We start from the raw sequence: 12,888 nt of genomic DNA, 5'->3' as shown, positions 1-12,888 counted from the left end.
GCTGAACCCCTAAAGCATGCAGAAAGAATAATGGTTCTGGAAATGTTTGTCTTAGTACCTGTCACTGTCTTGCATATGGCAAATCCCTTTCAGGCACTGAACCCTTTCAGGCATTTCTCTCAATGCCACCCTGGATCAGGTAGTTCCACCAGTTAATAATATGTCCCAGAAGAAGACTTGTCATTTGATCTGTATAAAAGGTTTGCCATTAAGTTCACTAAAGCTCCCTTGATTTTGTATTGCTGTATACAGCAAACAGGGTCACCCATATTCCTTGTCTGTGGCCTCCATTATTTTAGTTTCCATATCTCATTTTTTTCCAGCATAAGGAAATAAGAAGAGAAAGCTAAGGAAAAGCAAATTGGTTCTTGTGTGAAAACAGTGTTTGGGGTTAACAACTCCTAATGTCTAGTGCTGCACAGATGTTTTCAGCATTTGTCTTGAGATGTTCACTTTGCCTTTCATGGAATATAGCTATTTCTATGATAAATGGATGGATGGATGAGTTGATGGATGTCAAAATACATTCTTTGTCAAAGATATTTGACAAGCTCTGATTAAAACACTTTGATTCTTTTTATTTTCACTTGTAATTTAAATGAAGTGCTGGAATTACCTATGGAAAGAAAATTCTGCTTCACAATTAGAAACTAGTTCTTGGCACATGAAAATCAGGACTCCTATGTAATTGTCCTGCTTTCTGCAGGGCAGGAAGACCCTGTGTGGAGTTGAAACATAACCCCTGCATGATAACCTTCTTTTCTTCTTTTCTGCTCTAACCAGGACTACACGTTCCCTGATGACACTGGAATCTCCATAGGGACACCCCTGGATCCTCAATATATCCGGCTGGAAATTCACTACAGCAATTTTGACTTGCTGACAGGTGGGAGAAAACACTGTTGACTGAGACTCATGAATGCCATCCCTGTGTTCTCTCACTTCCCTATGCACTAGAAACCACCTCCCAAAGGAAATACCCTCTCATCTTAATTAGACCAACTTCCACTGACATGAGAGGAATCTGTTAAGGCTCTGGTTCAGAAGAAAATCAAATGTATGCCTGATTCTCTGCAGATTAATGCTCCCACAGGGGTAACATTAGGTGGGTGCTTAAGTAACCAGCTTAGGTCTAAGAGATGAGTTAATGTGGACGGGGTGAATTGGGTATCAGAAAAACCAGGAGCTTGTGAGAACATAGTCACACCACTCTATTCTTCTGTAGCACTTCCCATTTCTCAGAAATGTGGCATCACAAGAGCTATGGCAGGTAGATCAGGATAACTGACCATCTCCATTCTGTAGATGAGCAAGCTGAAACACAAACCAATATGAAGACAGTCACCAAAGCCCACGACACTGCAGTGCAGCACCGGTGGTGGAGACACAGGCCCCTCTGCTGACCTCTATTTCCTCCTCGGGTTCTGCCCACTAACCAGAGCTCTGCTTTGGCAGAAGGACAGGGGAGAGGACTTCAAGTCTAGGAGGAGACAGTGGCCAGGACTGCCTAGAAATACAAGTTGGAGGGAGCAGGGAGATGTCAGAGCTGGAGGAGGAGCAGCATGAGGGAGATAAGGCACTTGTGTCTAGGACAAGGCTGGTGAGAAGGAGGGTGCAGATATTTAACCAGAGGAATGCCAGGGGGCTGAGGAGATGGGAAGGCTGAAGTCAAACCAGCATTGAGCCAGAAGATGGAAAATTGACTACTCCTGAGACAGCGGAGCCATAGCATAATATGGGGTGGGTGAGCAGGGCACATGCTCCATGCACCACCTTAGGAGAGGGGCACCAGAAGGATGAGGAGAGGGCATCTTGCACTCCCACCCCTCCCTCTGCCTACATTCTCCAACTACAGAATTCACTCTAGCAGCAGCAAAATCCACTACCATGCTAGAGAACTACAATTCTCTGGACGCTTTGCACTGCATGCAACACACTGCTTGCTCCTGCTGCTTGCTGCTGTTTCTGCAGCAGGGAAGCCAGAAGGAGGGGTTCACTTTCTTCCCACACTACACCTCTGAAATGGAGCAGGGGGCCACAGCAGTTGTTGAGAGAGTGCTTATGTGTGCTTTTAAAGGGTTAATTGACAGCTCGGGGATACGACTGTTCTTCACCCCTAATCTACGGAAGTACGACATGGGGGTTCTGCAAACAGGGGTGTTCACCTTCCCGGTCCACTTCATCCCCCCTGGGTCGCCTGCCTACCATTCCTATGGGCTCTGCAATAGCAGCCAGTTTGAGGAGGTGAGTCTGGGGAAAGTCCTGTGCTGCTGCTTGTGCTCAGGGTTTACACCTTGGTCAGGTCATACCTGAGACTAACTTGGTGCAGGTGCTGTCCTTGGCTGTGCATCTGCACATATTAACACCAGTCTGGTCCAACTGCTGCACAAGGGCTGGAGGAGCTGGCCAGGGGTGAGGTGCATTAGCAGAGTGGCATAAGCTTGTTAGAACCAGGGCACCAGTTAATATCATCACTGCTTGAGGGCAAAGGGAACTACACCAGCAAGAAAAAGTGACATCCTTAAGGAACAAGCTGGGGAATACATGTAAAATATAATGAGGCCCAGTTGCAAACCCCCAAAAGCCTAGGTGGCTAGAACAAGGACTGCAATTTTTCAGGAACTCTTACTGGCCAACCTTTCAACTTGAGCTGATCTCTGCAAGAAACCTGGCTCAGAACTCCCTCTTTCTACAGGGGCTGATTGATATCAGCTCTCAGAGACTCAGTCAATATTCATGGCTGAGTTACCAGACCTTGAGGCCTTAAAGGCCCCAAGACAGCCACCCATGAGCTGCCTAGCCAGACCTAGCTTCCCATTTTTGACCCTCTTCTCTGTATCCTGTAGATGAATGGGACACCAGTGCCAGACATGCATGTGTTTGGCTACCTGCTGCACACCCACCTGACTGGGAGAGGAGTGAGAGTTGTCCAGTATCGGTAAGAAAAAGACTTTTCCATCATCACTGGCCAGGCCTGGGAAACAATTTAATGCAGGGCTCTACCTTCTGGGAAGTAGTGGAAGAAGATATTTTTCCTAGGGTAACCCACACGGACCTGCCCCATTGCTGGGAACCTGACACCTCTTCTGCACTGTAATGTGGTTAACAACCTGTCAGAGATGAGGCCTGGAGCAACAGAGAGCAAGAGCCTTGGGGGAAAGCTTGCACATGGTCTTTGCACAGGTGCATAAAGGCAGACCAAGATGGGAGGTGCCTTTTATCATTCGTGTACGAGAGCCAGCTGCAAAGGTTATTCCTGTGTCATCGTGAGCTAATCAGCTCAAGGGAAAGGGCTGTGGGAAAGGGCACTTGCCAGACAATTAGCAGATGCAGTGGGTATGGCGTGGCCCACCTCTTGGGAATGTTCTCAGAGCTCCTCTGGGTAGGCATTGCTTTACAGCCTAACCTGCCTTTACAACCTAAGCCACATGGCAACATGTGTGCTTGTCAGTGCAGTCTGGTGCAGCCATGAGTTGACCATGAGTCTCCTGCATGGCAGAACAAGTGCCAAGATCTAAAGAGCCTCCACCATGGGTGTCCCCAGTGTCAGCCCTTCTGAAACAAGGATGTAAAAAGGGAATCTGCCCCTCAGACCAGAATCCCAGATCTAGACACTCTTGTACTATGGGGGAGCTCAGAGCTGAATTCTGTGACCCTGGCCCATCTCCAGTCCTGAGGGGTTTGTTCAGAATCTGGAGTAGCCCACTTGTCTATGGACCAGAGGGAGAAGTCCTCCAACAGAGTCCTTCCCCAGTTGCTAAACCAGATCTACAATGCCTAGATATCTCACTAAAAGCCCTAAATCAGAAAATGAAAGGTTCCCCCCTTGTGCAGCAAATGATCTATTCACCAGGCTAACCTAATTTAAGCCCTGTTTTGATGTTTTAAATGCTGAGCAGGTCTTATGCTGGCATCTGCTTCCAGGTGAATTTCATCCGATAAAGGAAAGAGGAGGTGGGCCTTTACTAATCTCAGAAGGAACCTCCAAAGCTTGAGAGGCTGGTCCAGAAAAATACCCAAACCATGTCCACCATGAATGATTTGACTTTCAGGATGCAGAATTATGGGTGAATTTGGGGATGCAGAATTATGGGTGAATTTGGGGATGATTGAACGTTTGGTGAGCAAGGAAGACAAATAATTCAGTATTTGAGTTTCAGGGTGTGGGAGGTTTTTGGATCAGAAGTGTTTGGGCTTTAAGTTTTGAGGCACAAAATTCAGACTGTGGGTTTTGGGGTGAAAATGAAAGTCCTGGGGGAGTTAGGTGCTGAGTTTCTAAGACAAAATTCAGAAGCTGGTTATTACCATATTTTATCTGGAAGCAAGATCTCCCCATAGGTGCTGACTTTGGTTTTTGTGGGTAGGCTCTTGCAGACATAAAAAAACCAAAAACCAAAACAACGCTTTACTTTAAACTTGACATATTCCCACGCTGAGCCCTGCACATGCCCAGAAGAGTCAGCATGTTACTTCAACTCAGCTCTGTAGCATCAGTAAAGATCAGGTGCTTTAGTGGGGCTTTTTTGGGCTTTTCTCTAATAGCTGATTGAATCAGCTTTAACTACAAGTGCCAAAACACCCCAGTGAAGCGGCCAATCTTTACAGATGCTGCAGAACTGGGTTGAAGTAACATGCTGCTTCTTCTGGTAAAGTCTGTTTTCTTGTTGTTTCTTTTAATGTCTGCAAGCAGCCACAACAGAGATCTAACATATAAAACCAAAAGACCATGACTCCTGGGTGCTGAGGACCCATTAATTTTTTTCAGTAGATTCTTGAGCCCCGAAGTACCCACAGAGTCAGTGCCTATGGTTCTCCCCAACACTCCCATTCTCAGGAGTGTATGCAAACACATCTAATTTTCTTCTTTTGTTTATTCTTGGCAGGAATGGCAAGCAGCTGGGGTTCATTTGTGCAGACAATAAATATGACTTCAACTTGCAGGAAACACGGGATCTGAAAGAAATCCTCATCGTCAAAGCAGTACACTTTTCTTTGGATCTGGGTCTTGGCTGGGCTGGGCTGGGCTGCACTGGTCTGGAGGGAGAAGGAAAGCAGGCAGAGGCCAGAGAATGCAGAACAAGCTTCACATAGTCAGCCAGCTTTTCTCAGTATTATTGTGGTTTGCAGTCTGCTATTCTCATATATGGTGGCATTTTATTCCTTCCTGGTCATCTAAATAGCCATTTTTGTTCACCTACATGACACTTTTTGACACTTATGTGCAGGTAGGAATTCTATTCCTGGCTGCATAAGCTGCTTTATGCACTCACCTTTATACATTGCTCTATGCTTCCCCTTTCACAGCATCTGATGCAGTAAACTCGAGTTCATGAAAGTTTGTGCTCTCTATATATCTTATTTAGTTAAGTCAGTAAGGTGTATGTGTATCCTGCTTTCTACATAAGCTTGCACATGTAAACCATTACATATGTAGGCATTACCAACTAAGTGGTGGAGGGCCTTCTCATCTTTTTCCCCCAACTGCTGAGTAGCTAGGGCACTGCTTTTAAAGCTAAGCCTCTGCACCTTACATGTAATAGTCATTGGAATGAATGGGAGCAAAGTACTGCAAGAGAAGCTTCAACCTCACTGAAAGCCCAGCTGTAGGATAAAACCCATGCTCAACCCTTCTTGCTGGACAACAGCAATCTTACCAAGCCTCACACCCCTGGCTGTTGCCATATATTTTCTATAGATGTCCCTCTTGTGGCTGCCTACGGGGCTAGTTTCAAAAGCAGCTCTGGAGAAGAGCTTAGGTAATGTTTGTCATGCAGCACAGTGGTTTGAGTGCTGTGCTGAGAAGTCTACAAAATGCAAATTAAAACTCCATATGATAAAAGGGAGCTTATATCTTTGGTCTCTGGCTTGCCATGTGCTGTCCTCAGTTGTTGGGGGAAGAAGGGGGGAAGGGAGAGATAGGAAGGGCTTCATTTTCTGTCTAACACTTGCTAATTATGCAGTTTAGCCAGCTGTATTTTCAGGCCTTAAATGCCACTATGCATTCAGAAGGAGCACACATGTTTACCTGGGCACATACGTGTCCAAGATAGAATTTCTACCTGTGTGTTAGTGTCAATAATGCCATGCAGATGATTAAAAAAAAGCCTCTTAGACAACTGGGAAGGATTAGAGTGTCAACCTATTTGAGAACAGCAGGCAAGCAACCACAGTTTCAATGAGAAAAGCTGAGTCCTGTGTGAATCCTGTTCTGTGTTCTCTAACCTCTGTCTGCTCAGTTTCCTAGATCCCCTGGGCAGCAGCCAGTTTTCCCCAGGCACAGCTTGGGGAAGGAAGGCCCTGTGCCCTTCCAGCCCTGACTGCATGGAACCTTTTGTGTTCTGCAGGGAGACGAGATCCTGGTGGAATGCACCTTTGAAACCTTGGACAGGACAGGGATCACCTTTGTAAGCCTGATTTTATTACTTGCCCATTTTCCTCTGCCTTTAAGACCAGTTTAGAGCTATTGGAAGGTGCTAAACTTACAGATCTTTGTTCCCAGAGCAGTGAGGATGGGACTAAAGCAGAATACATGCCGCCTGTTCACACATGCACACTCACCCCATCAATGAGGCACAGGTCCCCAGCTGCTCCCTGGCAAAGGAGAGACTCTCCAGGAAGGTCTTGCCAGCCCTAGTTCTAGAAAGGTTATCAGTGGGCGTATCTGCATATTATGTTATTGCAACACAATAAACTCTGGGGCAATTCATTACATGGCAATTTAGTGCTCCTAGACACCATATTTACATTTGCACCCAGGACTGCAATACACTGAGCCAGGTCAGATCAGCCCCACCTGACAGATGGTCCAGGAGGTCAGCCTACCAGTCTAGGGCTACTCTGACTCAGCTCAACATCCTGCAAAGATGCTGGCTGGGGCATCAGGGTGCAGGACTAGCTGGAAGGCAGCCCCCATACTGAAGCACCCTCATGCCCCAGCCAGCCCCATCCACATCTATGTATACATTGTAGGACACTATATAACACCACCACAGATAGTACCTGTGTTACAAGTATTATCATATGGCGGTGTTTATTAGTTTACTGCAGCCTAAAATAGGGCTGCATGTGTAGATGTTGTAACTTTACTGCAGAGCTAATTAGTCAGCTTCACAGTAAACGTCTCATGTAAATAAGCCCAGCTATACCTCCCAATGAATGACACTGCCCTAGGCAGTTCTCCACGTTGAATGGTAGAGACGGATACAAGTAGCAGTGCTTGAATCTGAGCTGGGTCTCACACCAAATTCTTCTAGGTTTTGAGTCATTCTGAGACAGGGCCTGGCTTGGGCCAGTTAAAGAAATAGACTCAAGTCTGTAGCAGTTCATCCTGGATCTTGTAATCTGGGTTGCATCAAATTAAAATAGAGAACATGGCCCCTGAATGATGGCTGTTAACTTATGCCACTTAGCAGATAGTAAGAACAATACAGAGGAGTGAACATCCCCATGTAAAGTGGCCAACTCTGTTTGAATCTATTCTGGGAGGTTTCCGTAATGCCAACAAGCCTGCAACACACAACGCAAATGTGCCTGCATATCAGTTATGGATTACAGTGCATAGACTTTACATCAGGAAGGCAACTGCACATTACTATTATATTTTTCAAACCCACTGGACTACTACATAAATTGGATTCAACATTTAATATATATTTTAATGAATGCGCTATCATGTATCTCCTGGGTGGCTCTCAGCAGTCTCCTGGAGCTTTATAACTAATTCCTGGAGACTCCAGGGCAATCCTAGAGGTCTGGCAACCCTACTCTCTGGTAACTAGAAATGGGGCCAGGACACACAGTTCCAACTTGGAACTGGATTTTACACTCCTGATGTTTGTGTTCAAAACTGTTGAACACGACAGATTCTGTTTACGTCATCAGAGAGGCAGATTTCATTTGGCCCATCAGAGAGGTAGGGAACGTTCAGACAAGCATGGACGTTTGGTTCCCTGGGGATAATTAGCAGTGACACACCTTGCACCGCTGCTACTTTTCCTCCTGGCGCCAAAAAAACCTGCGGGGGGGAAAAAAAAGGCGGAGCAGTGCATACACGGGCAGCACACCCTTGCAGTACAGAAAACTTCTAAATGTGCGGTATATGGTGCCACAGATGTGCTTGTGGCACCACAACCCCATGGCCATGCTCATCTGGACACGGCTGCAGAAAGCAACCAAGAAAATTCTAAGACCAGCTTCCAAAACCACCCTCTTTATTGCATCCCAAAAGTTTTGAGCTGTTTTTACCCAAAGTTTAAGTTGAGGGCACATATCTGTTTGCTATCTGCTGCATTTCCTGGCTCATTTTGTTAGCACTTTGATGCCTTTGCATTGCATTTCCATAGAGAGATGTTGCATTTATCACCCATGAAAAGGGCACAGGAAGCCTTCAAAATCAAATTCAAGAAGCTGCAGTGTTCTTGCAGAAGAAAAGAAGGGATTTGATTGTGCAGTATTCAAAGGGGCTTCTTTGTTGATTTTGCTAAACAAAGAGACTCTATGGTTCTCTCTGTCTCTCTTCCTTCCAAAATGACCAACACAGCCTGTGCATAATTGCACTCCCCACTTTGGACCAGGATAGCCAAAGTGCTTGTTCAAAGGGCTGATGCCTACATGATGCAGAGTACAGCTCCCATTGCATGTTTGTGGAAAGTTGAGTTGCCCTGTATTTCCCTGTCTTGTTGCAGGGGGGACCCAGTACCTTGAATGAGATGTGCCTTGCATTCCTTTTCTACTATCCTCGTAGCAACATCTCCAGCTGCATGGGGTACCCAGACATCCAGTACATCGCCCAGGCCCTTGGTCAGCAGGCCTCTGAGTAAGTTTCCTACAGAGCTTGCTTCTGGGGACAGGGAAGTAGAAACTTTAAGGACTGTGGCAGTTGGTGGGGCAAGAAAAAATTGTAAGGGGATGTTGCTGAGCTGAGGCCCCAATCCTCATCTGCATGCCTGGGCCTGTCTGACTTAACCCCTCTCACGAGCTCATCACTTATGATACCTCTGATACCAGAATCCTTTCTTCCTCTCCTTCCTTCCACTGTCCTCTTCCTCTCAACTACATACTCTTCCTCAATTCCCCATCTTCCCTCAACTTTCCCTGTAGTGCCATGGAAGGTATGATGGCCATGAACTTCGTTGAATGGGACAACGAGACCATCAAGAACTCAGAGAAAGCAGCCAAGGAAGCAGATCAGATAGTTATAATTAAAACTATTGATGTAAGTGGTCTTTTTTGTTACTTTAAGTGACTATCAGGTGGGGAATCTCCCTGGGTCCTGGAGATAAAGTGTGCAGCAGAGCCAGGAACCATGCCATAAACACTATGCAGCATCTGTACCGCAGGGATGTGCAAGAGGGTTACACATAAAGCAATACCCACTGCTTCACCCCATGATATTATGACCTTGGACTTCCTTTATTGAACATAAGTCTGTTAATGCCCCTCATGCCTGCCCTCAGCCCCCCTTGCTAATCTAGATCTGGGCGCTGCTCAGAGATATTTATGCAGAGCCCTCTCAGTCCTGGCACTTTCTAATACCTTGCTGTTTTAGTTATTTCCAGTACCCTGCTGTTTCCAATACCCACTCAGTTCTGTCCATTCATCCCACTGCTCGCCTCTACATTGCATACAGATCACACTCTTGAGATTTCTCTAATATGTCCCTGAGCCATTTTACAATCCACAAAAGTGCTATGAAGAAATGTATTGGGAAAGCCACATAGAGACTATGGTTACAGAGGTATAGAGCATTTGCTTCCCTGGACTGGAGCAGTGGTCTTTGCAGTGTGGTACCCAGGCTGGGACAGTGGTCTGTATCACTCAGTTCAGAAGAAGGTTGAACCCCCTTCCCATACCATACGTTTGTTTTAAGTACTTTAGAAATTTGATGTAGTCATTTTTATTATGGTAACACCCAGAGGCCTTGCAGGCAAGGGAATGGCACAGGCATAGAAAACTTAATGATTTCTTCCCCAAAGAGCTCTGAGCAAACCTCGCCCTCAACTACAATGAACAACATTCAAAACAAAGTGTGCCCTGAAACATGACATAGATAAAAGCAGGGGAGATGACAGCACTGCCAGTGCTCTGCCACTGCAATGATAGGGAAGTAGCTGGTTAATATATGCTTAGAAGAACCCAGAACAAGGACTGTGCCTCACACTAAAAACCTACATATTGTGCCAATGTAACCAAGGGGAAACAATCCTTCTCAGCTCTCAATATGGCATTTTGGCTCAAGCCCCTGATTTATTTTGACTATTGGTGGGGTTGTCACTAATCCTTTTTTGTCTGGCAGCATGATGGCACAATATTATTTTACGTGTGATGTCATGGAACTACCATTTTGATACACTATTATTTGATAGAATTGAATGCCCTTCAGAGACTATTGATACAAAACAAATTGGGATGACCCAGGGGCATAGACAGACAGACAGACAGATACTATGCATCTATTGGTTATCTTGTAATCTTACGTATAGGTCAAGAAAAATCACTTCTATCAAGAAGGGATCAGAATTCCACTCTCTTCTCCTTGCAGACTGCTCCTTACTGACAAAATGAAGAACCACATCACATTTTTTGTCCTGTAGCAGAATTTCATATAGGGTGGAACCTGGCACATAAACCGGCTCAAGGCATTCCAAAAGCCTTAATGCTAGCCTGAAGGGTTTTGCTGTATCCGGTAATAGAGTTCCTGTACTAAAAGGCATGTATTTTTCAAAATGGCATTTGGAAAAACACATGCCATTCTTTTTTCTCTTTCTTTCCTTCCTAGGAGGTGCAGAAAAATGAGACTGGTATAATCCGTGAAATTATTGCTCAAGGTCCTGACCCTTGTCGTGACATTTCAGGACACCACCCAGTTCCAGGTCCTCGTGTTGCAGCAAAGACCTCCAAGGCTCCCAGCATCCCAACAGTCTTGCCTCTTCCTCTCCTGTTTTTCACACAGTTGGGATTCACCTGGCTTCTCATGTTCTCTGAGTGTAGAATTTGGTGGGCAGAATCACCCTCTCATTACTTGCCATTTTGCAATTAACTTCTCTCTCCTGTTACTCTGCGGTTCTTGGATATTTACCTGGAAAAGCTTCTCAAGTCCCTTGGCAGTGATAGGTTACTCACTTTGTTAGTGCAAAACTCCAGCTAAATTAAGAATACATTGAAATAATATATACATTATCATGTGAAGATGAAGGACCCTTTTTCAGTGTCTGTTAAGGTACCAACTTATACTAGAATCAGGGCAGGGACCTGGAATTTACTCACAGGAGTTTTAGTAAGTACTGTCTCTTCCCTGGACAATATTCTAGATTCACTATCTAGTCACAAGCTACTTATCAATTCAGTGCCCTCTGTTCACTACCAACACTTTTAAAAAGTTTGCTAGTTGATAACCCAAATACCAGATTATTTCCTTGGTCTCCTAGGTAGAGTACATTGTGGTGGCATCATTTGGACTTCACTGTTGTGCTGGTTTCTCTGTTTTCCTTTTTTAACTATGAATGGTTAATTTCTTGCAGTGTCTAAATCCCTTTAAGTAGATATGATCATTCTGAAATCAAATTAAATGTTGCTCTAACTGCAACACTGTCATGATTTTCTAAACAATGGCGGGGTGCGGGTAAAGATGATTAAAAAAAACCCTCCTTTGAAATGAAATGTTTTAGAGGAAGAAAACGTTTTTTTTTTCACAGAAAGTGTTTACTTTCCTAGAAAATATTCCCTAATTGGGGGAAATTGAAAACCACAAAACTGATCAGTATTTCTTCCAAAATGTGAAAAATTCTGTGGAAAATTTTGATGAAAATAAACATTGCCCAGACCATGTGTGAAGCTGGAACGTAGGACTTATGTCATTGAGCCACACATTTCTACCACATAAGCTAAAGAGGAGATTGTTAAAGGTAGTGGTGATAGTAACAGTTTCTTATCCTGCCAGTGAAGTAGCTGCCCAGCTAACAGAGCATGGCCTGATTTTACACAGTTAGCCAGAGCAATACACTGGGAACTCAACAAGAAGGGGGAGTTCAGAAAGAAAGAAAAAACAAAAAACCCAACATTATCCATAAAATTGCTGAACCAGATTTTTTGCTCAGGCCCTGAACTGAAGCAACGAGAAGGGACAAGGCATCCTTACAAAATCTTTCTTCCTCCATCTCTTTCTTCCAAAAGATCTTTTATTTGGGGATTTTAAAATGCTCTCACTGATCTGTTCATGGGGTGTTTCATGCTGATCAGGTAGGGAATCAACATTTAGAAAATACTGGTTGAACATCTACCTGCCCTGGCAAGAGTGCCCTGCCCTGCAGTTAGAATTCACGTGAATTACATGGAGAACCTGTTACAAAAAAGAGAAAGCGTGAGAGTGAAGGCCATAAGCAGGATGGGGTAGGAGGTTTATGGTCACCTTCTACCATTTCCTGCTCTTGTTCACTCTTATTCAGATGTACTTGATAAGTGAGGTCTGTGCGGTCATTTCATAAATGGACAGGTCAGATATTTTTCAAGGCAGTGATAGATGAGTGGGTTTGAAACATGGAGTGAACAATGGAGTCAGCTGGTGAAAACTGAGACTCTGTGCTGATGTACCTTTCCATGAAGCAGGAAGGACAAAGGTGAATTTATGGCTCTTGGCTACTTTATGACAGCTGTAGGTTGTTTTTGCAAGTTGCTGTTACAGCTGTGCTATTCTTTGCTTCCCTCATACCTCCTGATGTGGTCAGAAAATGGAAACAAGAACTGACAGAAAGCAAAGCTTATTTTTCTGTTCCTTAAAAACCTTTATCTCAGTGGCCTCATACATCTTTATTAACCAAATTTTCCTTTATTACCAGTGCCATTAACGCCCTAAGGACAGGAGTTAAAATATGTCCTGCTACAAAGCTGTAA

The 12,888-nt window shown here is 44.7% G+C and overlaps 1 protein-coding gene across 1 annotated transcript in view; it reads left to right on the top strand.

Moving 5' to 3' along the window:
• LOC102372490 (putative DBH-like monooxygenase protein 2) overlaps positions 1–12,888 on the top strand; it is a 21,992-nt gene extending 9,104 nt beyond the window's left edge. The window contains exons 6-14 of the mRNA XM_025212977.1: positions 784–886; positions 2,078–2,244; positions 2,847–2,938; positions 4,884–4,980; positions 6,345–6,404; positions 8,685–8,815; positions 9,100–9,214; positions 10,778–10,995; positions 12,834–12,888. Of these exons, the coding sequence (XP_025068762.1) occupies positions 784–886; positions 2,078–2,244; positions 2,847–2,938; positions 4,884–4,980; positions 6,345–6,404; positions 8,685–8,815; positions 9,100–9,214; positions 10,778–10,995; positions 12,834–12,888 (1,038 nt within the window). The remainder of the gene's footprint in view (positions 1–783; positions 887–2,077; positions 2,245–2,846; positions 2,939–4,883; positions 4,981–6,344; positions 6,405–8,684; positions 8,816–9,099; positions 9,215–10,777; positions 10,996–12,833) is intronic.

The sequence above is a fragment of the Alligator sinensis genome, unplaced genomic scaffold (genome assembly GCF_000455745.1).
Source record: "Alligator sinensis unplaced genomic scaffold, ASM45574v1 scaffold653_1, whole genome shotgun sequence".
Classification (NCBI taxonomy): Eukaryota; Metazoa; Chordata; order Crocodylia; family Alligatoridae; genus Alligator; species Alligator sinensis.
This window is presented reverse-complemented; position numbering and strand designations above follow the sequence as displayed.